General features: G+C 57.0%; 1 protein-coding gene across 2 annotated transcripts in view; it reads right to left on the bottom strand.

Annotated features, from left to right (window-relative positions):
• The window catches only part of MYO7B (myosin VIIB), a 138431-nt gene that overhangs the window by 406 nt on the left and 110517 nt on the right, over positions 1 to 27508 (bottom strand). Inside the window, exons 21-47 of one of the 2 annotated variants that reach the window (XM_074334550.1) lie at positions 26916 to 27134; positions 25724 to 25894; positions 24615 to 24824; positions 24295 to 24462; positions 22100 to 22177; positions 21821 to 21948; positions 15823 to 15949; positions 14362 to 14481; positions 13110 to 13283; positions 12255 to 12482; positions 10810 to 10977; positions 9835 to 9952; positions 9623 to 9749; positions 8480 to 8646; positions 7259 to 7440; positions 6238 to 6368; positions 5788 to 5945; positions 5446 to 5599; positions 4865 to 5020; positions 3806 to 3911; positions 2891 to 3004; positions 2559 to 2646; positions 1888 to 1994; positions 1243 to 1428; positions 860 to 976; positions 603 to 686; positions 334 to 453 (exon numbers count right to left, since the gene is read on the bottom strand). In XM_074334550.1, the coding sequence (XP_074190651.1) occupies positions 334 to 453; positions 603 to 686; positions 860 to 976; positions 1243 to 1428; positions 1888 to 1994; positions 2559 to 2646; positions 2891 to 3004; positions 3806 to 3911; positions 4865 to 5020; positions 5446 to 5599; positions 5788 to 5945; positions 6238 to 6368; positions 7259 to 7440; positions 8480 to 8646; positions 9623 to 9749; positions 9835 to 9952; positions 10810 to 10977; positions 12255 to 12482; positions 13110 to 13283; positions 14362 to 14481; positions 15823 to 15949; positions 21821 to 21948; positions 22100 to 22177; positions 24295 to 24462; positions 24615 to 24824; positions 25724 to 25894; positions 26916 to 27134 (3906 nt within the window). The other variant, XM_074334554.1, reaches the window with a different exon arrangement.

Here is a 27508-nt window from a genome sequence, read left to right as displayed (position 1 = left end):
TTGTGGGGGCCCAGTTGGGGGGCTTGACCAGGGCCTGGCAGTGCCCAGCTTCTGCTCAGGGATACCCTGGGCAGGGAGGTGAGGACAGAAGCCAGGCTTCTGCTGTAGGAAGAGTGACCAGGACCTTGGGGCCCACTGCCAGGCCTTGCCGCCACGCCCAGCCTGCACCTCCTTCCAGACCTCCCAGCTGGCCTTGCCCACCCGGGCACAGGTGGCCATGCCCCCATTGTGAGCAACTTGCCTGGTGGCAGCGGTGGCTCAGATCGGGGAAACCCAGTCCCTAGAGCCTCTGGGCCCTGTGTGTCTGGGCTGGGAAAAACAATAGGGGCTCACCAGAGAGGTCTCACACAGCAAGCGGCTGCCCTGGCCCAGACTGCCCAGTGCCATGTGGAAGTAGGTGCTGCCACTGCTCCAGTTGGCGATCTTGGTGAAGGGGTAGGTGGTGAGCAGCTCCTGGGGGCAGAGCAGGCAGGAGGGCACGAGCCCGCTCTAGCCGGGGGCAGGGGGGCCCGGGCCTGGGCCCTCCAGCGCCATGGGAGGGGGCAGAAGGACAGATGACTACGGCCCCACCCAGTGGGGGTCCCAGGACCTGGGCGACCTACCTTGGTCTTGGGGTGGATAAGCAGGACCCCGTGGCGATTGATGGCGATGAGGATGATGTCCGGGTAGGAGGGCTCCGAGCTTTGCTGAGGAGGGCACGGTGGTCACAGCCACACTGGGAAGCCAGGGGCCACCTCCCCGAGTCACCCGCATGCACGCACACATGCGCACACATGCCCCTCCAACCTAGCGTGTGTTTGAGGCAGGCTCAGGCTGCTGGGCTAGAGCCAGGCGGGGCACAGCTGGGTGGGGGGCCTACCTTCACCTCGAAGAAGGCAGACCCGAAGGTGGGCCACCGGCAGATCCACTTCAGGAAGGCCACTTTGGCCTCTTCCACTGTCCTGTCCTGGTGCTTGTCACAGGCCAGCAGGATGCTCTGGAAGAGATGAGGGCCCGGGGGGAGCCTTCCCAACTGGGCCCTCGCGATGGGGCCCCGCGGTCCCAGCCAGAGCAGCACCTGTGGGCCTGAGGCCAGCCTGGGGGGCACTGTGAGCCAAGCATGTCTCCCGCCCCCCGGGGAGAAGCATGTGTCTCTAAGGCACTATGGAGGGGCTCCCAGGCCCAGTCCGCCCTCCCTGCCCAGAAGGCGGGGCCCTGGGAGGGGCAGCAGCCCAGGCTCCCTCCCCAGCCCCTGTCAGGGACCTTTTTCCATTCCTCCGAGGACATTAGGCGGGTGAGATTCTCTGGCACAAGTTCCCTGAGGATCTTGGGGACACTGGCCAGCTGGGACTGGTCGTTGCCAAACTGCGCCTTGTAGATGAGTCCCGCCAGGTGGACGGCATCCTCCCTCGAACACTTGTGGAACCCACGCAGGTACTTGGGCAGCTCCTGGGTGACAGGCACACTGGGCCTTAGGTTGCTGCTCCTCACTTGTGCTCAGGTGGCAGGGTTCCAGCAGGGGGAACATCCCCCACCCCCTCCCTGAGTCGGGCCAGGGATCCCTGACATCTTGCTGTGATGCAGTGGCCCACACCCCCTTATGTAGCTGACCCTGCAGCACAAGGGCCCCTGCTCCCAGGCCCTCTGCCCCCTCCCTCCCTGGCCATCGTGCTACAGGTGATGGCACAGTGCTGTCCCCAAATGCTGCTCTCCCTCTGTTTCTGGCTCCAGAACCCTCAAGGGGGTAGCCTGGTCACCACATGGGGCCACAAGGGCTCCAGAAGCCACTGGTGAGCCTTCTGGACATTCTTGGACCTCACAGTGGAGGTCGGGCCCCGTGTCAGGGCAGGTGTGGGGTGGAGTGAGGGTGAAGCCAAAGCCCTGCTGTGAGAGAGCCTGCCCACGTACTTGGTGGTAATGGAGTATGGTGTCTGCTTTCATGTCCTTCCCTGGGACCACATTGAGCCACAACTTCCGCATGAAATACACCTGGTAGGGGAGCAGCACAGGGGCCCCTGGGCAGGGCCAGTAGTGAGCACCCGCCTGTCCTGCGGTCTGACTCTTGCCAGGACCACCCCCGCCCGCCAGGTTCTGTGGCCGTGCCCCACCTCCTCCCACGGCCCAGGGTCCTGTCGCCCTCCTCCCTGCACCCCGCCTGAAGCACGCTGTCCTCAACACCTCTTCACATCGCTGCTGTGTCTGCCCTATGGGAAAGCCTCCACCCTTCCGCTCCAGCCCCAAATTTTCCTCATCCTTCAAGACTAGTGCAGAAGCCTCCTTCCCCAGGAGTGTTCCCTCTCAGGATGCCCCATGCATCCTCTATCACCCTGCCATCCATTCTGGGCCGGCCCTGCCTGAGCTGGGAGAGCTCCCAGGGCCCTCACCGCCTGGCCGCAGCCTGGCCATATCTGTGACACGGGTCATAAGCAGCACTGAATCAATGGGCCCGAGCCATGCAGGGGGTGCCAAGGTCAGATGCCTCTGCCTTTAGCCCAGGGAGGCACAGTCCCCCCACCTTGCCCCTTCATTCCAGATGCATCCCCCCTCCTTGCCCACCCTGCCCCACAGACACCTCCCACCTTCTTTCTGGGGCTTGCTCTTCTTCACCCAGTCAGACACCTGCCGCAAGGAGTCGAAGAAGAAGTCTCCCTCCTTCTGGCTGATGACCTGGGGTAGGTATGGAGGGAGGCACAGGGGAGGCCAAGTGGAGGGCTTCCGGGGAGCGCCCTTCTGGGGGGCCCCGGAGGCTAGGTGCTATGCTTGGCCTTGCTCACTTGGGTCTGTGGACTCTGTGAACTCACCCACCTTTGCACTCACGGCCCTTGGCATGCAGACAGGGGTCCCGCCAGCATGGGCGGGACTGCCACGCACCCTGCCTGCCCCCTGCTCCCGGCCAGGCTGCCCGCCGTACCTTGTCCACGATCTTGGTGAAGAGGCTGCAGCCTTCCCAGGAGGCCAGCTGCAGTCTAGTGGCAATGCTCTGGCACACCTCCTGCACCCGGGTGTGGGAGCCCACCTCCAGCATCTGGGCAGGGGGCAGGAGTGTCTCAGGACTTGGTCTGGGTGGCCCCTCAGAGCCTGACCCTGCCACACCCTCCTAAGAAGGGCTGGATCCTCCTGGCCTGAGAACAGCAAGCCTTTCCTTCTAGAAAACTGGCCAGATGTTTCCGTTGTTTAATCACACAGTTCAGTCTCAGGGCCCCAAGGGGCCCAGCCTTTACACTTGCTTTGAGAACCCTGCAGCCAGACTGTGGGCACTTGCCATTCAGGGACTCAGCCAGCTCCAAGACCCTAAAGGCCACAGTGCTGCTGAGGGGACCCGGAGGGCACAGGGCCCCTCAGCCTCCTCTGCCCACCTGGCCAAAAGCCTCTTCATCACAGCTGCACCTGGACGGTTTCCCACCTCCCACCTGTCCCCTCTGCCGTCCCCAGCTGCCAACATGGGCAGGGCCCTGTTCACAGGCACACCTGATGGTAGCACCTGCTCCCCACGCCCAGAGCAGGGTCGGAAGCCCGCAGGGGACTCGGCCTTGCTGCCCATTCTTCTGGCCTGCTCTGTCCTGTGCCTCAGCCTAGAATGCCCCTTCATAGCTGTGGGACAGTCCTGACTTTTCACTGCTCTGGCAGCGCCCCCGGGGGCGGCCCCGCCCTGCACTGGCCTGGAGCACCCAAGGGTGCACGGCTCTCTCTTTACACCTCAGGGCACCCAGGGCAGGAAAGTGGTGAAGGGGAGACCACCCGGTCCTCAGATAACCAAGGTGGGGGACATTACCCTGGGCTGTGAGCCAGGAACAGGGGCGGCGGGGTCCCTGGGGCAGGGGCTCACCTCGCTGGTGTCATTGGGGAGACAGATCTTGTGGCAGATTCGGGAGATGCTCTGCTCGGCGGCCTCCACCTCCACCTGGTGTGGGGGCTGCTTCCGGGGTCCCGTCCTAGAGCCAGACAGTGCACGCTGCACATGCCACCCTCCCACTCACCCTGGCCACCAGCCTCTAAGCTAACTAACTATGTGCCAGACACAGAACAAGAAATAACTCCAGCAACCACTGCTGGGGGGTGGCTCCCAGGGGCTGCCCCTGCCTGGCGTGCTCAGCATGTGGCCCAGAGGAGGTGGCAGAGGCCAGCCTGGACTCACTTCCCAGGTGATTCAAGATTCATAGAAATCCAGGAAAGCCTGGGACACACATAGGGAAGGGACCTGGCTTACCTGGGCCTTCAGCAGGTAAGGCCGGCTGTGTTCTTGTTTTCACAAAGCAAGGGCACATGGCAGGGGGCAGGGACCCCGACAGGGCCTCTCTGAGGGCACCCACCTCCCTCTCCACGACCAGGGCTGCCATTCACTGCCACAGCCTCTCACTGAGTCAGCCCACCAAGCCGGGGGTGGGGGTGGCAGGCAGCGAGGCTGAGATCCAAGACAGAGCTGAGGAAAACTGCCCGGCTGTGTGTGTGTGTGTGTGTGTGGGGGGGGCTGGAGTGGGTGGATGGCACACAGATTGGCAGGGATGGGCCTCTCACCTCAGTCACCCTGGGCTGGGCTAGGTGGGAAGATGGCTTGGGGCATCAAGGTCACCCTGTGCCTCCAGACAGTTATTTTTATGCCCTAGACAGGCAGCCGTGGGGTGGGGAGCCTGTGGCTACGACTGAGCCTGCCAGGAGGCTCCACTGACAACCGGGACCCCTCTGAGATCCTGCTGGGCCTCCCTCTCCACCTGCCTCCCCAGTGGCTAGGGACCTGGTCCTGCCTCCCCAAACTGATGCCAGCTTTTGAAGAGGACACAGAGTCTGGCTCCACTGGGCCACGAGCTCCTGGAGGGCCAACTGGGTCCCTCAGCATTCCCCAGGCCGACACTGCAGGGTTGGCCAGTCATGGTAGCCAGACACTCACCTCAGGACCCTCTGGACGCGGCGACTACAGTCAGGGGCCAGCGGCTTCTCCCTCCTCGTGTCTATGAACTTCTGGGTGTGGGGCAGCAGAGCCTTGCCAGGCGGAAAGAGACCAGTGCAGAGCCACAGAAGCTGCCAGCCCCGTTCCTCACTGTACCTGAGGGTAGTAGCGCCTGTCAGCCCACGGGCCCTTCCCAGAGGCCAGGCCAGCCGGTCCCCTTGGGGAGATGGGATGTGAAGCCTGCCTGAGGCATGGACAAGGAAGGGTGCTACTGTGCCCATTTTGTGGAGGAGCACACTGAGGCTTAAGAGGCCACAGCCTGCCCAGGTCACACAGAAGAGAAGGTGGGGAGCAGGCAAGGCCCAAGGCAAGTCCATCGCCCTCCCTGCTCTGAGCACCCCAGGATGTCAGCAGGACACATCAGGGTTCCAGCCCAGCCCAGCGCCACTTCAAGTGCCCAGGAGGCCTCCAGAAGCTGCCCCTCCTGCTCTGAACCGTGCCCAGAGCCTCTGGGGCTGGGGGCCGCGGCACGGCGGCCTGTGTGTGCTGGCGCCCTCCACGCCCGCCCTGCCCCAGCAGACCTCTTGCTGTTGTGTGTCAGCTGCTTCAGGATCTGGCAGTAGACCTCATCCTGCAGGGCCGTGTCCTGGAGGGCTAACGAGAAGATCTGGTCGGTGAGCTCCACGGAGGTCCAGGCCTGCCGAGACGGGTAGTCGCCCATGTACCTTAGGATGGGTGTGGCCGTCAAGGAGCACGTGTGGGATGCTGTCTGACCCCACTGACTCTTTCCCTGGCTCCACGCCACCCCTGACCAGCACCCTGAGCTGTATGCTGCCTCTCGGTCCTGTGCTCCGTTCGACCTGGCCCCGTGAGCAGTGGTGGAGTTGGCATGGAGCTGGGGCAGGCCGGCTGGGGAAGGATATCGATGAAGATCTGACAGGCGGCGTCCCGAAGCTCAGCATTGGCGTGGACACGCTTGAGCAGAGGCTGCCGCAGTGGCTCAGGAGAGTGGGCCCATAGGTGGCCCCGGGACCGGGTCAGGGGGAACATGGCCCTGCTGACCGTCTCGTTCTCCGGGGCTCTGTCAGAGATAGAGGCTGGTGTGAGGGCCCTCCACGCCCCTTCTCCGGCCCTGCTGCTCCTGTCCCCTCCTCACTGGCCTACATGTGGCACAGTGGGGAGGGAGACCTGGGCTCCAGGGTGGGTCCCCATAGGGATACCATCTGCATCCATAGCACTCAACTGAGACACAGGTCACTCCCCTCAACCTGCTGAGTGGCTACAGGAGGGTCAGAGGCTCGCCTCCCTGCCTGGGGAGGCCTCAGGGAGCTCAGAGGGGCTGGCTGGGGCTGGGGGGATGGAGGGGTGGGCACCTGAAAAACTCGTAGGAGAACTCCTCCAGGGTGTGTGGCTTCTCCTTGGTCTGCTCCTCAGGTGGTGGCTCTGCCGGTCTCCCTTCCTGGGCTGCCAACTTCCGCTTCTCTGGTGACATGGCCAGCAAGCTCTGTGGGGGCACAGGCCTGTGGGTGCCCAGGAGCCACTGCACACAAGGCCCTTCCCACAGGCTCCTCCTGACCTGGGAAGGGCTGGGCCACAGAGCTGAACAGGCCTGGGCTTACCCCTCCTGTGTCACAAGCTGTGTGATCTCTGACCAGTGAGTCAACCCCTCTGAGCCTGTTTCCTTTCCCTTAGGAGGGCTTCTCAGACCCCGCAGGCTCCCCTTCCCCAGGGCACCTCTCCTCAGGGGCAGCTCTGACTTGGTCCTGCTGCCTGGCCTTGACTCCTTCAGGCCGTAGCACAAATGTCACTCCCTCAGGTCTGCGTTCCCAGACAGAGTGACACCCTATTATTTGCTCCTGTAACAACCAGTGCTGCTTCTTGGTAGCATTTTACACACTTGCCATCCCTCAGTCATTTGCCCAAATGCTGGAGGGGAGAGCCACTGTTCTGTCCAGTCCTCTGTTGTGCAAACTGGGGCTCCACTGGCACTCAGTATGTACGTGTGTATATCTGTTCTTCCTCACGTGGGTCTGCGTGGGGGGCAGGCGTGGGCTGGTCCTCGGGGGACGGGGAGGCTTGGGCTTCCTTGGGTCAGGGTTTGCATGAGGCTGAGGCTGGGGAAAGGATGAGTTTGTTCCCAGGACACACCCACGGTGGGAGCGATGGAAGGAATGCCCATTTATTGAGCCTCACAATAATGTGAGTATAAAGCACAGCACAAACACTGCCAGCTTCACCATTAACCCAGAGGGATGGTGGGGCTGGCAGAGCTGATCTGAAGCCCAGATGTCCCTCATGGCCCTCTGTGAGGTGGGGGGCAGGCCCCTGAGCTAGGATACCAGGCTGGGCACCCTCCCCATGTGCCCACAGGTGCGTGGCCTGAGTGCAGCTTACCAGCAGCTGCACCGAGGGCTTGGTGACCGTCGGGATGGCATAGAGACAGGAGGTGGGCACCAGCCCCGTGCTGCCCGTCCTGTCATTCTGGCCCAGGGTCCAGCTCTCAGAGGCCAACAGCCCCTGCTTCTTCGTCAGGATCAGCAGGTCCCCCTTCTTGAAGGGCAGGAGGGTAACGTCACCTGCAATTCCAGGTCACACACACAGGGGCAGAGAAGCCGCTGTTTACCAAGGGCTCTGCAGAAGCTGGGGCTGCTGGCATTTCCTGGGTTCTCTTGTTTTGAGAAATGAGGAAGCTGAGACTCAGAGGTGGGGGCCCGTGGCCACTGACAGGAGCGGTGGTGGGATTCCCAGAGCTCCAGCCTTCGAGGGCCTGGGCAGGCCCGGAGCCTGGCAGGCAGGGCCTGGGGAGCTCTGACCACAGCCCCACCTCAGGAGAGCTGCTCAGAGGCCTGCCCAGGAGCGAAGGCAAGAGGCAGATGGACAAGGGGCGAGTGCCCAGGCTGGCAGTCACCAGCCTCCTTGGGCCCCAGGTGAAGGGCTCCATCTGTACAGTGAGATGACAGTTCCTCCCCCATGGGGGTGGTGGGGACAGGCGAGGTGGCAGGGATGAGACTTCCGTGCTGACAGTTCTGACTCTGGTGAGATCCTGAGAACAGCCCCTCCTTCTGCATCCCAGCGAGCCTCCCCACTCCTTCCAAAGCCCTTCACTAACCCCCCCAGTTTCCCACGAGTGCTCAGTTGCTGCTGGGCCTGGTGTGCAGAGAAGCTGTGGCCAAGAACTGGGCTGCGGGGCTCCAGTCCCTCAGCCCTGAGCTGTGTCACCCTGGCCACGCTGCTTCTCTTCCCTGCTTCCCTGTCTGTGAAAAGGGGTAACAGGCAGCTGTGGGGCTGGGGCTCAAAGCACAGGCCGGAGGCCAGTTGCTGTCTGCAGGGGGCGGGTGCAGGCCCTTCCATGCCTCCCTTAGCAGTCATCAGCTAGGGTGACCTTGGAGGCTTTGAGATCACCTCCTCTAACCCCACATTTTGTGGAATGGAAGGCTTTGCCCAAAGCTTCCCTCTCAGTGTTTTGTGGTCCTCTCTCCCTCTCTCTGCTCAAGACCCTAAGCCCTGCTCCATGCCACATGGGCACTGTGACATGAAGATGTGCAAGTCACCCTAATATCAACAACACGACGTGCCCCTTACTGCCCCGCTCCCCCCCGCCCACCCGCTGGGCACCTGTGGCCTTCCGGTCCTGCAGGGCCATGGCAAAGATAGACCTCTCCTTCAAGCCCTCCAGAAACATGGCCACCAGCTCGGCAATGGCCACACTGCTGGGGGACACGAACTCATACTCCTCTCCATGCAGTGTGGACAGCAGCAGCCTCTGCCCGCCCCGGGCTGCCCTGAGGAGACAAACAGGTGATGTGGCCACAGGCCTCCCCCACCCTCCCCATTTCAGCCCCTCAACAGCCTCAGAGGGGTGACCCTCCTGAATTACAGACGAGGACACACGACTTGTCTAGGGCCAGGGGCAGGCCCAGGGGCTGAGCCTGCCCCAGCCCCAGGCACCCCTGCATGTGGTGGCGACCCAAGACCTCAGAGACAGTGGGTGGTGCCAAGCTGTGTGTGGGCTCAACAGGGACACTGCAGAGAATGTTGGAGCTGAGATGAGGCGACAACTTTGGTGGACGTGGGCAAGCTGCCCAACCTCTGCGTGCCTCAGTTTATTCATCTGCAGACTGGGTGGTGCTGTGGGGACTTCACGGCATATGGGAACGTGCCCAGCATGGCCAACCTCAGTAAGTGGTGGCCAGTGTGTACTCTGCACACACGGCAGTGATCACAGTGGTCATGCCACACGGGGACTTAACCCAGGGTACAGGCTACAGGGTACAGGCTGGCCTTCCCAAAGGGATTGGGGGCGTTCTCAGGAGAAGCTGCGGGGTGGGGCGGCTGAGGCCCAACCTGGCCCGCATGGCCACCCTACCACTGCTCTGTGCCTGCTACACACCCAGGCCCTGTCCCTCTGTGGTCTGTACCTTCCACACGACCAGTGAGAACAGAAGGAGCTGGTAAATAAACGCAAACCCAAAAGGCTGCAAGCCTTATGTGCCCCTTTCCTGATGGATTTGGGTTTAAAGAGAGGCTGAGAGGACAATGCATGATGCACAGATGCAGCGCCAAGGGGCAATGTGGCCTGTGGCAGAAGAGGCTGGGGTCCCACATGCAACGGCTACCCTGTACATGTTGGTCCTTATCCCTGTACCCTGCGTGGGCCCCCAGGGACAACAGGCGTCCCTCTCTCCGTCTCTCCTGAAGCCCCAAAGCCTGAGCTTGTGAAGAGAGAGCGATCTGGGCATCTTCCCTGGGGCCACCCACCTGTTGGTGATCAGACTCATGACCTCTGGGAAAGAGAGTTCAAGGAGCATCCTTTCTCTCTGGTCCAGGAAGTTCAGCCCCTTCCAGTTCACAGCCAAGATCAGCTGAGTCTTAGGCAGCTGGGGGCCTGGCCAGAGGAGATGGTGTGAAGCCTGGGCGGACCCTGGGTGGGCTGGTCCCTGCCCGCGCCCCCCCTCTGCCTGATCCATTACCAGACAAGGTGGTGACTTCAAAGAGTCGGGAGAAGAGCAGTGGCCACTGCAGGCGGGCAGCGTCCACTACCTGCTCCTGCACGGCCCCAGGCACTGCTCGTTTCTGAGTGTATGGTGCCTGTGTGGGGACACGGTGTGCCATTGCCATCACTCACCACTCAGCCCCAGCCTCCCCGCCCCCCGCTGAGACTCTCCCGGTGCCCAGGGGCTTGTTTGCTGGATCATTCTTGGAAGCCTCTGCCTGCAGTGGGGCCAGTGAGGAAGCTGGGGAGCTGATGCAGCCCCGTCTTACCTATCCTGGGGGAGGACCCTTCAAGGGTGGTTTTCAGAAGGGAGGCAGATTCTCCTCCTCTTTAGCATCAGGGTGCCAGAGGACTACGGGGACAGGCTGCTACCGGCTGCCTCCACCTGCAAGCTTGCAGGGAACTCGGTGTGCAACCTGGGGCTCAGGGAATGGATCTGTGCATGGCACGGGAAGGAGGCTGTGAGCCCTCAGAGGGAGCTGCGCTTACCTGGTGCAGGCCAATTGAGCAGGGGAGAAGAGAGGCAGCCCTCCCTGCGTTTGGAGCCTGCACCAACCATGCAGTGCCCAGTGAGGGGTCACCAAAAGGCCCTGGGGCCAGAGCAGGGCCTCCAGGGCAGGATGGTGCAGAGGCAAGGGCATGGTCAGGTCAGCAGCTATAGATGCCTTCTTGTGCTAGAAGGCTGGGGCTGTCAGACCCTGCAGTGGAGACCAGTGCCAGGTGAGCTACCCCGACCCAGGCTACCGACTTGAAAGGGAGGGAGGACATGGAATGGGCCTGTGATGGGGAGCGTAACTGAAGGAGATTTGTTAAACCTGAAGAGAGAGCTATGCTCACTGGCAAGTTATGGCTCCTGTTCCCCAGTGGGTGGGGTTCACGGGGAGGGGCTGCACCTCCTCTATGCACCTAGGCCCCCACCTCCAAGGGAGAACCCAGGCTTATGGAGGCTGACCTTGGCGTGGGCAGCAGTGACGAGGCTAACCCACTTCTCTGGGGGCTTGGTCCTGTACAGCTTGGTGGGGACACAGCTGGGCAGCAGCTCCTGGACAGCTTCTGTCCCCACCGAGGCTCCGAACTGCACATAGCAGTGCTGGGCCAGCAGCCCCACCAGCTCTTCCTCCTGTGCAGTGCAGGTCACATGGGGTGAGGGAGTGGACTGGGTGAGAGCCCACCCTCTCTGTGACACCCCTACCCCGTGTCTTGTGTTTGTCCCAGCACAGCAGAGATGACCAGCACGTAGGCGAGAACTGGCAGCATGAACAGCTGCCAGTCCTGCCAGTTCCTCTGGGCAGGATCTGCCACTTCCCCAACCCAGTGGGTGGACCCACCGTGTGCTCTGACTGGGCTCCAACAAGGGGTGTGCCCCATGCTCTGCTCCCAGCCCTCTGGGAACCATGGGGAGGTGGGGGAGGCCTGGAGGGACCCTGACATTGCTGTCTGAGTGGGATGAATGTGGGCAATGCCTTTATCCTGTCTTACTCAGGCCTCACTTGTCCAGAGTCACCAGTGGCTATGCTGCAGGGCTTCTGCAAGGACTCAGGGGGTAGGACCTCATGCAAGGGGCCAGAACGGATTCCCTGCTCCAGGGGCCCAAGGTGTCACGTAACCTGCCCTCTTAGGAGACCAAAACCTCGCACGGAGCCAGCCACCCAGCTACTTGGCCTGAGTCCCAGTCCCTCTTGCCCCTGACTCTCCCTGCCTACTGTCCCCTTCCAGGCAGGCCTCCAGGACTGCTGTAGCCACCTCTGGTGCTGAGAGCATCCTCCTCCTGACCCAGGCAGAGGTCTTCACCTGCTGAGCGAGTGCGCTGCTGCTCTGCTCTCGGGTCTTCAGGTGCACATGTTCCCTTCCCTTGACTCTCACAGCTGTACAAAGAGCTCTGGCTACTCTGTACTTTTTAGACAAGGGCCCGAGTCTCAGAAGTGACATAAGAAGCCAAGGTCACGCTGTCATGCCAGAAAAAGGCACAGGTGGCACTCCAACTACTGCTCGGGCTCTAAGGCCACAGCCTTGCCCACTAGCCCCTGTTGCCCGTAAAGCATGGCCATGGTGAGGCCAGGCAGGCCTGGGGCTACTGGGAGCCCTCCCGTCCCCTCTCTGCGGTACATGGACTCCAGAGGCCTGAGCGAACCTGTAGTCCAAGCCAGGAGGAAATGGGGGTGGGAGGTGGGGGTTGAAAAGCGGCAGCTGCAGGCCCAGCAGAAGGGCCTAGGGGCCTGCCCTGCACGCACATACCACTGAGCCCCACTCCTCTGCCCTCTGTCTCTGCCCCTCCACATCCCCAGGCCTGCCCCTGCTCTGGCCTCTGCAGCCCCTGTGGCCTGCCCTGCAATGTGGTACCTCCTCAGGCTTCGGTGGGTCAATCTCCAGGCCCCGATGGCTATGGTGCCCCCTTACCTTCTCGAAGCTGTACTCGCTGGACCTGACTCCGTGGAGGACTTGGCGGTAAATGAGCTCAGTGCTGACAGGGTCCTCCCGGGAGTCGTGCCAGGGGGCAAAGAACTCCTTCCGGAAGTAGAGGCGCCAGGGCGACTGGCGCTCACTCTCACCCCTCTCCCGGGCCAGCTGCTCGCACTGGCCAATGGCGTCCATCACATGGTCACGTCCACTGCCCAGGGACCAGAACTGAGGCCAGAGCAGGGTCAACAGGGGTTAGGACTGCTGTGTGCAGGTCCCATGGGGATGCCCACCCTCCTGAGGGTCTCCCCATATAGGGTTACAGCTGGTTTTTCACTCTGACACTCCTCCCTCCCTGCTGGCCCCTCCAAATGGAGGCAGGGACTGACACCATGGCCACTGTGACTGGGGGTGGTATGAATGAGGCTGAGGCTGTGGGCATGTGGGTTGGTGAGTGTGTGTGTCAGGTGGGGCTGTGCCGTGTGGCCCTCTGCATTGGCTGCATGGGTGGCTACAGCTTCCCAGTGTGAGGGGTGTGTAGGATGTGTGAGTGCCGAGCAGATGGTCGTGCATGGGCTGCTCAGGTGTAGCAGAGGCCAGCAAAGTGTGGGTGTGACATGGGCCGAGGGCCAGTCCTGTGCTGAGAATGTGACTGTCCAGGCAGGAAGACATGATGCCTGGTGGTGAGGTGCTTGTGTGTGTGTGTGTGTGTGTGTGTGTGTGTGTGTGTGTAAATGTGTATCTGTGTTAGGCCACTGGGATGGAGGGCAGTAGCTAGTTTGGTGTGATTCGAGGGCTTGCGTTAGTCTGGGCATGTGAGGGAGGCAGGTGCCACATGGGACCCCTGGCCAGTACCTTGTCGTACACAGCGACCTGCAGGGAAAAGCCCAGGTGGTCGCTGAGGCCCCGCTTGTGGGCAGTGTGCAAGCAGACCTCCCGAGACGTCGAGGCTGAGTCCACCGGGACAGGCAGGCTCTCTCCAGTTGCCAAGATGACATGGACCGGGATGTGCTTCTTTGACTTGACAGCCTGGGGACAGAGGGAGACTCAGGCTCTCTGCCCAGATGGCCCTGGGCTCAGCCGCCTGCCCCTGAGCTTCCAGAACCTTGATCCCAGAGGCCAGCCCACTCCCCAGCTGTCTCCAAACAAAGTTCTGGCCCACAGATGCTGGCTGTGGCACTGATGGACTTGGGGAGGCAAGAGCCTCGCTGCCCACGGTGTGAGCTTCTGCAAACCCGCCTTGGCTGGCCTCAGGGCGCAGCCTGCAGACGAGGGTCCCATTCTAATGCCAGAACCCTGAGCCCTGGCAAGCTTGAGTGACTGAGAACCACAGAGGTTCAGAAGAGCTCTTAGAAATCGCTGAGTCCGGGACTCTGAAGATTTCTGGTCCGCAAGAGCTACACTTCCCTCTGTACACAATAGGGTGTGACCATACTCACATGGTCCCTGCAAGTTCATGTGCGGCTCTAGGGCTCAGGGGCTGAGCAGGTAGATAAGGGAGAACAGAGGCAGGCCCTGTGGACTTGGGTGGCAGGGCAAGAACAGGAAAGGGTGCAGCAGAAGGTGGCCCCGGTATAGGACACCACACGGCACAGGGAGTGGGGTACAGCAGGATGCAAGGGGCGCTCCCTAACCTGCCTGTGTCTGCATGACTCTTCCTGAGGACACTGAGGACTCACAGATGACACACAGCAGTGCTGCCAAGGATGATAGCCGTGGAATGACCACTGCCTTCTTATAAAATGCAAATGTCCTTGGGAAGGGTAACACTAAGCAATTAGCAGTCATTGTGTCCCTGAAAGACATATTTGCACTTTACTGCTAACTAGTTAATCAGATTAATTTCCCCCTTCAGTGAGTAGGGCCCTAAAGGAATGTGGATTTAGAAGTGGGGAAGGCACTTCTGAAGTCTGGGGCTTGCCTGGGAGGCGGAACCCCAGGCACTGCTCAGAGACCATTGGCACCGAAGGCTCCCCAGTGGGTGCAGGAGCCCCGAGGACACACTTCCTGCGGCAGGATGAAAGAAGGCACCCAGAATCTGTGCTGGAGGGGCCATTGGGCTGCCACCACCCCACACTGACCATCTCCCACCCCAGCCGGGCCCTACCTGCAACTCCAGCCATGTGGGGGGCTCTGTGCGCACCCCATTGGCGTAGGTGCGTCTCAGGCGCTCAGCACAGAAGGGCCCATAGCCGGCCGGCCCTTTACCAATGAAGTTCAGCAGATACTGGTGGGAGAGGATGGGAAAGAGAGGAAGACACTTAGAACGCCACTTTCTACTGACTGCCCGGACGGAATTTAAGGAGTACACTACTAACTGTGTGAGGTGATGGGTGTGTCAGCTGATCTATTGTAATGATCATTTTGCAATATATACCTACATATTATAAAATCACTCCATTGTACACCTTAAGTTTAAACTATGGCAATTACATCTCGATAAATCTGGAAAGTTTTAAATAAAAATGGTAACACTCAGTGTTGGCAAAGCTTGTTCAGAGGGGTGCCCTCACACAACATGAAAACCAATATAAATTGGCACATTCCTGAGGAGAGATTTGCTGGACGTTTTAAATAGGACATGGTTTTAGAATGTGCATACCCTTTGGCCCAATAATTCAAATCTATCCTATATATATATTTTTAAATTGCAGTGCTGTTTACGGTGATGAGTGATTGGAAGATGGACCCCAAATACCCATCAGCAAGTTAAATTCCCTCTGGGATAGCTATGTATAGAAGGCATGAAAGCTGGCATTGGGGAAAGTTTATAACATGAAAAGACACTTAGGGAGACAAGTGAAAAATGCAGGAGACTTGATGTTCAAAATATGTTTGATAAAATGTGTTGAAAGTCTTTGCATCTTAGAGAGATTCTGTGAGGAGATGCTGCCTGGAATGATTTACTGGAGTCAGAAGTAGCCCTAGTGCACGGGCCAGATGGCTAGGGGCTCACGCTTCCTGCTGTCCCCAAAGGGACGTGAGAGGAAGGGAGATTGTTTTCTGTATGATCACAAGTATTACACTACAGTACCACAAAAAGCCAGAAATTGTGACAGAAGTTACCGCTGGGCATGGGGATGACTTTTATTTTCTTTTTAGACTTTCTGCATTTCCTACATATTACTTTTATAAGAACCAAAAGGCATATTAAAGCAGTGAAGCTTGGGACCACTAACACTTGGAGGCACCTGTCAACATCCCACCTCCATTTTTAGTTCTAGGGAGTGATAGAGATGCTACAGTCAACCTCCAGTCTTGGCTCACTCATGGGACACTTTCGTCTTTGCAACCAATACACATTTCATCTGCTGTCTCATTACCACCAGAAGAGCCATCCTGGTGCCTGAGCCCAAGTGAACTGGCTGTGCAGACCCTGAATAGGAGCTGGAAGGAGGAGGCCCAGTGTCCTCTTCTACAGAAGGGACTCTGAGGTCCAGAGAAGCCAGTGCTGTCCATCCTGGCCAGCAGCAGGAGAACCGGGCCATGGACGGGGATTTCTGGGCCTATCCAGGGCTAACTCATGCTCCTGCCAGATGTTGTGCTCCCAGCCCTAGGCCCTGCCTACCTTCATGAACCTCTCGGAGGGTGGGAAGCAGCCCAGGCAGAGGCTGAGCAGGATCCAGCCCCGGGCCAGGCTGCTTGTTTTGAAGTTCTCTGACAGCTGCTTGCAGATCTGGCAGTAAATCTCGTCCCTGAAAGACACAGACCACGAGGAGGTCAGGCTGCAAGTTGGCTCTGAGGAGAAGAGACCGGCACCTGGACAGATAGCTCCTTCTTCATCCCTGGGTGGGGTCACGTCCAAGGCATGACCTCCAGCCTCTTCACCTCCACTTGCCTTTGCTGGCCTCCCTGCTGCATCCCCGGCCCACCTGGACCCTGTCACCTTGGGGGTCTGTGCCATGTCCAGTGACTTCCCAGGGCTCTGCACCCCACTGCAGTTCACCTTCATCCCCTAGCTCAGCAAGGCCTTAGCCTTTGTCCTCCTCGTCAGTTATCTTGTCCCCTCAGACCTCTGCTCTTACCTCACCCACTCTGCCAACAATACCCTGGTCCTCCAGCTGTGGGGCATGGCTGCAGGGAGCGCCCAAGGGTCCCTAGCCTCAGTCCTGCCCTCACAGTCCAGACCTTTCATGACCTGATCTGCTCCTTTCTCCAATTTCACAGTTATTTCAATCCTTCTGCCTTGAGGCTTCTTCCCCCCTTTCCCTGAACGCAGCCATCCCACCATCACTGCAGAGAGAAACGTGGGGATTTCATGGGAGAACGCCTCAACTTCTCGCCTCCTGACCAGTCCCCATTCCCACAGGCTCATGAGCCTCTCCTGTCTTCTCTTGGGGAGGGGACTCTCCTGGATCCTTCCCCACTTTATCAAGCTTCTGTCATCTTATTAAAGTGTCCCTTTAGCCCCTCCAGCCTCACATTGCCAGAGGCCAGCACCTTTCCCCTAATACTCAGTGGTATGCTGGTAAATGTTTAACAACCAACTCTCCTGGGGGTGGGGGAGAGGAGCTCTGATTCATCGCATTTGCCAATTTCTGTGTGAATATTCTCACCAATGCCAATTTCAAGCTACCAATATGACTGTGTCACTGAACACAGCAGTGGGAAGAGATGTGTCCCATCTATTCTTGTGGGCTAGTGGGCTCAGCTACAGCACATCTCCACCTTCTCAAATCTCTTCAGGAAGCACCATCAACCACTCCCCCACGGCAGCAATCTGGGAGCCATCCTAGCGTCCTCCCATCAGCCACTCCACTCTGCCTTCTGTCTCCCGCATGTCTTCTCTGTCCCCTCCTCTTCGCTCCTGCTCCTTGGGCTGCCTCATATCAGCTCTCTTGGGAACCCTCTCCTGGCCTCCCACCCCAGGCCCCATCTCTCCATGAAGTTGCCACGGAGAGCTTTCTGGAAGTCAAATATAATCATGGTCTTCTCTTGCTTAAAACTCTTCCCTACTACCCTTGGTATTGAATTCAAATTCAATGCCGGACTGTGACAAACCACTTGGTATTCCAGACCCTCAGGCTGTTTCAGGACTCTGTGACCCCATCACCCTCTCCCTTCTGCTTGGTAAACACCCCTTCTTCTTCTTACCCCCTCTGGCCCAGGAGGGCATTATAAGTACTCATTCTTGGTACCCCCACTGGACCCCATTTCAGCACAAGCAGTTATTGTGGGTCTCTGGATCCTCTGCTCCCCAACTAAAGGGTGACCACTTTGAGGACAGAGACATGTCATCTTCACCTTTGCATCCCCAGCCCTCAGGCCAGGTCCTAGCCCTGAGCAGGTACTTAATAAACATTTGCTGAATGTGTGGCTGGATGTGGGTAAGGCATTTGCTTTGTCTTGGAATTTGGCTAAGACACCAGAGCCAAAGACAAAATGGTAATACTCAACATACTAAAGAGATACATTCTCATGGGATCTACTAAAAGATGGCAGAACCAGTTCAGCCACCATGACATATCCAGCCTGAATAAGGAAAGATGAGAAATTTGAAAGGCTATTCCTTGAAGGGACTTCAGAGGAGTAGAGAGATCTCTGGCCCATCTCCACTTGCTCCAAATGAGGGGGAGTAAGGGAGACTCCAGGAGACTGCCAAGAGGGATGGGGGCTGTCTTCCAGATACGAGACCCATCTCACTCTCCATCTGAGGCACGCTGAGCCCCAGAAGCCACTGGCCCACCCCAGGGTACTAGAAAGAAGCAGTGACAGAGCACTTGACTTGTGTACCCTGGAGACAGAAGCTGGGGGTCTCTATGAACAAAGAGACTAGTCTCTTCTTCTTCCTGGAGAATTATAGGTTACTATTCATAGCCAAGAAGAAGAGAGGAAAGTCAGGAGCTGGGAACTGCACACATACTATTGTGTGGGGCAAGCATGGATGACCTTCCTGTTGACTAAGAGGATGTCACCGAAGGAGCTGCCCTTTAGGTATCTTTCCACCCCCCTTTTCTTCCAACTCCCCACCCCGCCACTCTGGTTCAAGCTGTTGTTTCTCAGTCTAGCTGTGTAGGACACAGCTCCCTGGCCCATGCTGGTATTATGAGCCTTTCACTACCCCTGGCTGAGGCAGTCAATCGCCAGGGATTGGTTGGCCGCTCACAGCAGCTCACAGCAGCTCTTGCCAGCTGCCGGCCACTCACGCTGGCTGCCAGCCACTCATGCTGGCCACCGGCCACTCATGGCAGCACACAGCAGCCCATGGCAGCACAAAGCAGCTCACGCTAGCTGCTGGCCACTCACGCTGGCCACCGGCCACTCACACTGGCCACCGCCGCTCATGACGGCACACAGTAGCCTGCGGCAACACACAGCAGCCCACAGAAGCTCACACCAACCTCCCGCTGCTTATGGTAACCCAGCTCCAGGGAGAGCTGTTGTTCACAATCTTAGCTATAGAGGGCGCAGCTCACTGGCCCATGTGGAAATCGAACCAGTGGCCTTAGACAAGGTTAGGAGCACAGCGCTCCAACCGCCTGAGCCACCGGGCCGGCCCACCTTTAGGTGTCTTGATGAGACCCTGCACAAGCAGTCAGTCCATCGCCCCAGAAGACCCCAGCACTAAGAGGCTGTGGTGTGTCCCGCTAGGGGCTAGAGTTGGCAGGGGGTCTCAAGGGATCTCTGAGGGAGTGTCAGCCCCAGAGGGAGACTAGCACTGTTAAGTGCCTATCGGGGATCTGATGAATCCACAATGCATCTCATTTGGATCCAGCTTTTACATGTCTGCTATATTGGAGGGTGCAGTGGCCAAAGAGGAGTCACTATGAGAAAATTACCAATAGAACCAACTAAGTGAGAAGAATTGCCTGGCTGGTATCATGCAGGCAGCTAAAACTTGAGTAGAAACCCTGGAGTCTTACTAGCTTGAAGAATCAGAGGACAGAGTTCGGGGTACTCACAGTAGTTGAAGTGAGAAGGGAAATCCTAGAATAAAGAGAACAAGAGAAGAGGAGTCCTAAGCTTTTCATATAAATTCTTCCTTAATCTCTGCCTGATCCCTGATTTACATGTGTGGGGCAGACTCCAGGCAGCCCAGCCAAGGCTGAAGAACTGAACAGGGATTCCAGCCATTGCTCACCACAGGGAGAAGACGTTGAAACCAGCCAAGTTAATTGCCTGTCAAACCAAAATGTCAACAGTCTTTGAAAGAATACAACAGATTCCAAAGTCTCTAAACAAATGGGGTCTGACAATTCAGGCCACAAACTTGCCACTGTGCGCTTCCATTGGCAGCACTGTACAAACAGCTCGGGCAGGTTTCATAACCTTGTTATATCAGTCTCAAAGCTGTGTTCCTGTCAACGTGTGGCTGTGTCTTTCTGAGTAGCGTTCATTATTGTTGTTGCATGTTTTTTTTTTTAATAGGACTTTATTGGGGAACAGTGTGTACTTCCAGGACTTTTTTTTTTTTTTTTTTTCCAAGTCAAGTTGTTGTCCTTTCAGTCTTAGTTGTGGAGGGCGCAGCTCAGCTCCAGGTCCAGGTGCCGTTGCTAGTTGCAGGGGGCACAGCCCACCATCCCTTGAGGGAGTCGAACCGGCAACCTTGTGGTTGAGAGGACGCACTCCAACCAACTGAGCCATCCAGGAGCTCAGCGGCAGCTTAGCTCAAGGTGCCGTGTTCAATTTTAGTTGCAGGGGGTGCTGCCCACCATCCCTTGTGGGACTCAAGGAATTGAACTGGCAACCTTGTGGTTGAGAGCCCACTGGCCCATGTGGGAATCGAACCGGCAGCCTTCGGAGTTAGGAGCACGGAGCTCTAACCGCCTGAGCCACCCGGCCGGCCCTGTTGCATGTTTTTGTTTGCGGTAGTGAGAATGTCTGAGCTTGAAATAGAGCAACGAGCAAACAATAAATTTCTTGTTAAACTTGGGAAGAATGGAAGTGAAATCAGGGACATGTTAGTCCAAGTTTATGGGGATAACGCCATGAAGAAAACGGCAGTGTACAAATGGATTAAATGTTTTTCTGAGGGGAGAGAACATGTCACTGATGAAGAGAGGTCAGGATGGCCAGTAATGAGCAGAACTGATGAAAACATTGCAAAGTGCATTGAATCATGCATCAAAATCATCGGCCAACTGTGAGAAGCATAGCAGACCAAGTAAACATCAATAGAGAAACAGGAAAATCTTAACTGAAAATGTTGGCATGAGAAAGGTGTGTGCAAAAATGGTTCTGAAGGAGCTCACTGATGAAAAAAATCAAAGGGAGTTTTTAGCCAGGAAGCAAATAACTGTTTTGGAACAGCCTCTCTACTCACCCGATCTGGCCCCCAATGACTTCTTTCTTTACCCGAAGATAAAGGAAATATTGAAAGGAAGACATTCTGATGACATTCAGGACATCAAGGGTAATACAACGACAGCTCTGAAGGCCATTTCAGAAAGAGTTCCAAAATTGCTTTGAAGTGTGGACTAGGCGCTGGTGTTGGTGCATAGCTTCCCAAGGGGAGTACTTTGAAGGTGACCGTAGTGATATTCAGCAATGAGGTATGAAGCACTTTTTCTAGGATGAGTTCGTGAACTTAATTGTCCACATATCATCCTCAATGTCCTGTATACAATTAAAAAGTACTAGATTCATGAGGAAATGCAGGCAAGTGCTAGACATGTGTGAAAACAGGAAAAAAAGACCATTCTCAAGAAAAATGGCAGTCAATGGAGACTGACTCCAAGATGACCCAGATAATGGATTTAACAGAAAGGGTTTTAAAACTACCCTAACTATTTTCAAGGACATAAAGGAAACTATGCTCACAGTGCATGAACAAGTAGGGAAACTTGGCTGAGAAATAGAAACTATTAAAAAAGCACCAAGTGCAAATTCTAGAACTAAAAAGTATAATCTGAAATTTAAAAAAATTATTCAATGGGTATAAGAGCAGACAGGGGAAGACAAGAGAAAGATGAATTAATTTGAAGATAGATCAATAGAAACTATCCAATCTGAAGAACAGAGAGAAAAGAAAAAGAAAGAAAAGAGGAATAGTCCCACAGGGACCTGAGGAACAATATCAAAAAAGTCTCACATAGGTTTAATTAGAGTTCAAAGGAAGAGAGAGCGAAGTAGAAAAAAAAATGTTTGGAGAAATAATGGCCAACAATTTCCCAAATTTGGTTAAAAACAATGACATACATATAATATGTGAAAATATAATAGTCTGTCCCTGAAAGCAAGATACATATTTCTTAAAATTTGTATGAAAACACAATTCCTACAAATCAAATTGTATATAAAGCAAAATACATATAATGTAAGTGACGAGCTTGCTCACTTATAGGGCCCTGCATTACAGCCTGTTATAAAATGAATCCTCAGCCCAAGATGAATCTGTTTTCCTAAAACTGGGTTTTACCCATGGGATTTACCACTGAGCAAGTATAGAACCCCTGATGGTTACAATGTCTGCTGAACTGAGATCCCGCCCTCAGGCCCTAGGACGGGGAGTAGAGAGAGGAGGGGGTGTCTCGGGGGTAGGGAGCAGAGGAGGAGGCTGTGGCCATGGGCTGAGAACCGGTGAGGGGTCTGATGCCCTGAATGGGCTAGGAGGGAGTGGGACTGACCTGAGGCTGGGCCGCAGAATGGCATATCTCACAATGAAGTGCACCTTTTCCAGGTTGGACATGGGTCGGTCTGGAATGGAGGTGTCCAGCTCAAATGCTTCCTCTCCAATATTCAGCTGGCTGGCCACCTTGAAACCCAAAGATGGCAGTCAGGACATCTTTTCAAAGGAGGAAACCCATTTGCAAAGGAGGAAACCAGGGCTCAAGGAGAGAAGCAAAAACCTGGAACCCTGCCAGGGGCAGAGCTGGGAGCTCCCTGTTCTAGGGTTCTAGGCTCACCTGGCTCGTGATCCGGGAGGAGCGCTTCAGCTTCATGGAGGAGATGTCTTTGGTGCCTCTGTCCCTGTGGCTGGGCCTCTGTGGATGGAGACAGTTGTTGAGTGGAGGTGAGCTGGAGCAGTACCTGACAGCCACCTAGGGTGGAACAAATGTCCACCTCACCCAGCCCTTTCCTGGCCCAGTTTACAAAGCACCATGCCATCCCCATCTCAGCTGAGCTTTACAACACTTACAGTTGTGCACATTGTCCTCACTCCTGGGTGAGAAAACAGAGGCAAGTGAAGGCAAGAGATGAAACAAAGCTGCTCAGCCAGTAACTGACCCTCTGGGAGGGTTCAGGACCTTTGTGATTTTAAAGCTTGAACCTGTTGCCAGTAAAGCCCTCTGAGTGGGGGCTGGGTGGCCTGGACAGCCTAAGAACATGGTCACTCCCAGTGAAAACTGGGTGGATGAATTGGAATATGCTCTTCCCACTGCAAAGTGGGGACTCTCCCATGATATCAAAAGAATCTATGCTGCGAGGACATTAGGATCTGCTGGTCTCCTTAGGCAGAGGTCACACCTTGTCTTGATGGTACCATGAGAAGTTGCTGCCAAAATAGGAGCTCAGTGTGGGACTGGGCTTGATTTCGGATGAGCCCAGGTTCCAGGGCTGCGCACCAGCTTCCGGCTGGGGAAGCTGGTTTGCCACAGAGGGATGGAATGTGACACACATTAGTTGGCAAGCAAGGGTGGGCAAGGCCCGCCCAGCCCACCATTCTGTGAGCAGGGCACATGGTGGGTGCGTAATAACCATGTGCTGGAAGGAAAACCGGAAGTCTGCCCCCTGGGAAGCCAGTCCTGTTTTTCCCTGCGTGCGCCCTCCAGAGGTGTGGGGTGGCTGGACTGCCTCCCATTGCCCTTTGTCTGAGTGGCTGCCAGCCTCCAAGGTGGCCCCTGGTGACCCTTGACTCCTGACATTCCTGCCTCCTGTAGTATGTGACTTCCAAGACAAGGCATTGCAGCTCCCTTCTGGCTGTCTCTCTTAGCTCCCTCATTCTGGAGGAAGCCATATTGTGAGAACACTCAGGCAGCCCTGTGCAGGGGCCCGTATGGCAAGGAACTGAGGCCTTCTGCCAACAGCCATGTGAGGAGCCATCATGGCAGCAGATCCTCTAGTCCCAGTGAAGCCTTGAGATGATGGCTGGCCCTATCGACAGGTTGACTGCAACCTCATGAGACACCGTGAGCCAGACCCCCGCAGCTAAGCCGCTGCTGGTCCTCAGAATCTATGTGAGGTAACGCTGTTCCAAGCTGATACATTTTGGGGTAATTTCTTATGTAGCAGTAGATAGCTAATACACTTTGCAGCCCCCACACCTCTAGAGGGCAGGGAGTCAGGGCTAGAGCCTGGGCAACTTCCATGCAATTCCAGGCCCAGTCTAGCTATGAGATCCTGGGCTGTAGATGCAGCACTTAGATTTCTCTGCAGTTCGTCTGCACACTGGACTTGATATATGGGGCAGTCATGGGGCTCCCGCTGCTGGTGGGCCTGAGCGCTGTCGCTACTGTGTAATTCCTTTGGACAGTTTTTGGTTGGTTCCACTGAGATTACATTATGAAACTGAGGCCTTAGGAAGGATTTCTGACCAAAAATGGATGTCAGTTAGCCTCCCGTCAGAGAGCAGGGTAGGACACCAGTCAGCAGCTTGGTCTTTGAATTCAGTGCGATGAATTCCAAGCCCAGCTCTGTCACATTGATTCGCTGTGATTTGGCAGCAGCTCACATCACCTCTCAGTTTCTTTAGCTGTAATAAACATAAGAATCCCTACCTTGTACGGTTGGCTTACCTGAGAATTAACTGAAGAGAAGCAAGTGGCACATAGCATGCTATCAGTAACAACACCTGTTGTTATTGTTGTTACAAGCATTTCAACCCTGTTCAGGTCAAACCCATATTCAGAGCCTGGGGGATCCTCTCCATTAATGACTATAATTCAGAATGTCCTGGGTGTAATGGCTGATTCATGAGTCCCTGAGTGCGACTCGAGGCTGAAACTCCCGCGGTGGGGAGGCCTGGCTGACCGGGCTCAGGGAGACGCTGAAAGGGGACTCTGTGTCTGGCCTCCCCTTCCAGTCCAGCTTCTGTGGGGCCTCAGGCCCGGCGGACACCCAGAGGGTGTGTGCCCTTGTCTGCCACCACCTGCGCACGCACCTGTGCAGAGCCTCCGTGCTGTGGAGACTGGGCACTCTTCTCCCTGCCCACGGCGCCATGGGCCTGCTGCATCAGTGCACTGCCACGCAGGCTGCTCCGGGCAAACAGCACTGGCTCTGGAAGGTCACCCATGAACCTCAAGATGATGCTCCACACAGCCAGGGCAGCCTGGGGAAATCAAGACAGAGGGTCCAGCTGGAACCCAGCTCACGGCGCTGGCCGTGGTGACCCTGCCCCTTCCTTGTTCCCACTGAACCACAGCGCAGATCCGGGTTCTGGGGGTGGCTGGAGCTACTAGAAACCAGAGAAGCACCAGGTACCGAGCAGTCGGCCTCGTCGTCATGGTAGAGCAGCGGGTATCGGAGGGGCCTCCGGCTGTGTGTATGGCTGGCCGACTTCTGGAAGTAGGTTGCAGCGAACTTGGGGAATGTGTGCTCAGCCAGGTCATCCATGCCCTCCCCAGGCTCCTCCAGCATGGGGACTGTGTCCAGGTCAACCTCGGGCAGCTTCTGGGTCTTTGTTTCCAGATCCTGGGGGCCAGCGAGAGATGGAGACAAGCATCAGCTGTCCTTCCAGATGCCACGTGGTGAGGTACGCGCAGGGAGCCCCAAGAAGTATCTGTCTGTCTGGCTGCAGAGCCATCTGTGCACTCCTCCTTGTGTTGGAGACCTCCCCACCCGACCCCCTCTGTGGGCCCCTGGTACAGTAAGGGCCTCAGCATGAGCATCTCAGCTACCTGAGAGCCCTCAGAGCCCCTGGCCTGCAGACATGGGCTACCTACACATCCCACTTCTTGGCCTCCTGCCTGCCCTCAGTCAGGTGCCCCTCTTGCGGAGGGGGTCCCAGCCGCCCCTACCGCATAGACCAGGTGTGTGCCTGTGCATGCATGTGTGCGCCTGTGCATGCATGTGTGCGTGGGTGGAGGCATGACCACCTGGGGGTGCCTCTGTCATTGGGTCTTGGGGCCCAGAGCAGGTGTGGTGAGTGAGCAGGACAGCCCTGGGTTGCTGTTCCTGTCTGGCCCTGCCACCTTCCCCTTAGACATCATGTCCTCCTGCCAGTGGTCATTAGCTCACTAATCAGGTCCTCTGTCACATCCAAAGTGCTCTGTCAGAGGGAGGTCAAACACAAGTGGGAAATGCTGCCTGACTGAAAGGCCAATTTATTTGCATGTTAAAGGCTCTGCGAAGTCCTGCAGGTAGAAAACCTACTTACCTTGAAAGTGTGTGACCACAGACACCCATGCTCCCCTCTTTTCTGCATGTCCACCCAGGATGGCAGAACACACTTTCCACCCACCTTCCCAGCTCCCCATGCGGAGTCTTGGCATCCCAGTGAGCCTACAGGTAGACTGAACTCTGCATTGGGCAGGCTCCGCCCCTCCCTCCCCCCTCCGGGCCTGACCCTTGAAGGAGGGGGCCCATCTTACCTCGAAGCCTGGGGAAGCCTGGCCCTCATGCCCACCGATCATGGACGGGAGGAAGCCAAACACTTGCTCCACCATCTCGGAGTCGGTGACAGTGTCGTAGATGGACTTGCGCTTCCTGGTGGGGAGAGCACCTTGGCCCTTCTGCTGTCCAGCGGGGGTGACCAGCAGCCCCTGCACACACAGCCCATGGGGGGAGGTTACCCACAAGGCTCGCTGGAGCAAGCCCCTCACAGAAGACAAGTAAGCCTCCTCCTGCCATCACCTACCCAAATCAAAGTATTTTCCTCTAAACTCCTAGACTTTAACAGCTTCAGTGACTAGGGAGCAAACAGCGGGCTTTTCTTTTCCCACTGGAGAGTCCGGTCCAGGGCAAGGTTGCCTGCTTGTCGCTGGCCACACATGGTCCCTGAAGCACCACCTCAAACCCAGGGATCTCCGGAATAGCCACAAATCGAGGCTCAGGACTCCCTGGCCCTTCACCCCCAGAGCATTAAGCCTGCACCAGGAGAGGTACCTGGGCTGGTACTCACACACATAGGTGGGCCTGGTTTGTGGCCTGCCGGGTCACATGGATGTAGGAACAGGCTGCTGCCATGCCTGCAGGCCTAGCCCTGCCTGCTAGTAATTTGCTCAGTAGACCCCATTTCATCAATGGAGAGGGCTAAATTCCCTCTCTAGCTCCTCTTCCTTATCGCAGTTTTCAGCAGCCTGAGGTTTAGCCTCTTGTGCCCTCGGAGGAGATGGGGTCATGCACTACTGCGTTGTTCCCTGCCCATCAGCCTCTCCTGCCCAGACACTCGACGGCTTCTCTGCCCTGAGCCATGATGCCGGAGCCTAGTAAGCAGGGGCTCTGCTCTCCTCCATGGGAGGCCGATAGCTCACTGGCCCTGGTTTCCTGTGCCTTCAAGGGGACCCACCAGATCTGCTGAGAAATCATCCCCAAGCCTAAAGGGAGTGGGCCAAGGAGCTCGATTTCTAGGTTCTAGGTATAAGACTGTCCTGCGAACATGATCCAGGGGCGACCTAGGTGTCCAGATGGTGTGAGGACCTGCTGCAGTAATAACTTTGTACAGGGAGGCGACAGGAGTACCTGGTGAGAGGTCAGTGTTGCCGCTCACTCCTCCTGCTTGCCCTGCCCCCAGGGCCCCAGCCAGTCCCCACCTGCTTACGAGGGCGACGGACGACCACCTACATTGGCTTTCTGCCGCTGGAGTTTCCGCCGGGCAGCCATGCCCCTGGCATGTGCCTGGATGACCAACACTGCCCTCCTCTTGGCCTGAACTTGCAGACGCACCAGGTAGCCCCTGCAGAGGGCCTGCAGCTGGACCATCCTCTGCCGCATGGCCTGGTACTGCCTGGCCAGCACGTGGCTCCGGGCGATGGCCTGCAGGCGCTCAAAACCCAGGAGGATCTGAGGAGGCAACAGGGTGTGGACTCACGGGTCTGGCCGGACGCGCCCAGCGCACAGAGAAGGCCCTCCTGACAGCACAGACAGTGTGCTCCCCAGGAGACTTCGAAAATCAGCTTTACAGTTACCTGCTCTTTGGCAAAGGGCTGATGCTAAAATTTTACACACCTGTGAGCACAAGGGTATTAAATGAGATATTACTTGTAAAGCACTTGGAACAGAGCCTGGCGTGCAAATAAGTGCCAAATAAATGTTTGGTAAATGGCATAAATAATAAAGTGGTAACTGGGTGGCCAGTGACAGAGAACTGCAGCCACAACTAGCCAACTGTCAGGAGCCAGCACACCATGTGGAGGCCCATGGGGGGCTCCATCAAG

This window comes from Rhinolophus sinicus, linkage group LG01, assembly GCF_036562045.2.
Source record: "Rhinolophus sinicus isolate RSC01 linkage group LG01, ASM3656204v1, whole genome shotgun sequence".
Lineage (NCBI taxonomy): Eukaryota > Metazoa > Chordata > Mammalia > Chiroptera > Rhinolophidae > Rhinolophus > Rhinolophus sinicus.
Note: the sequence above shows the minus strand (reverse complement) of the source record. Positions and strands in the feature narration are given on the sequence as shown.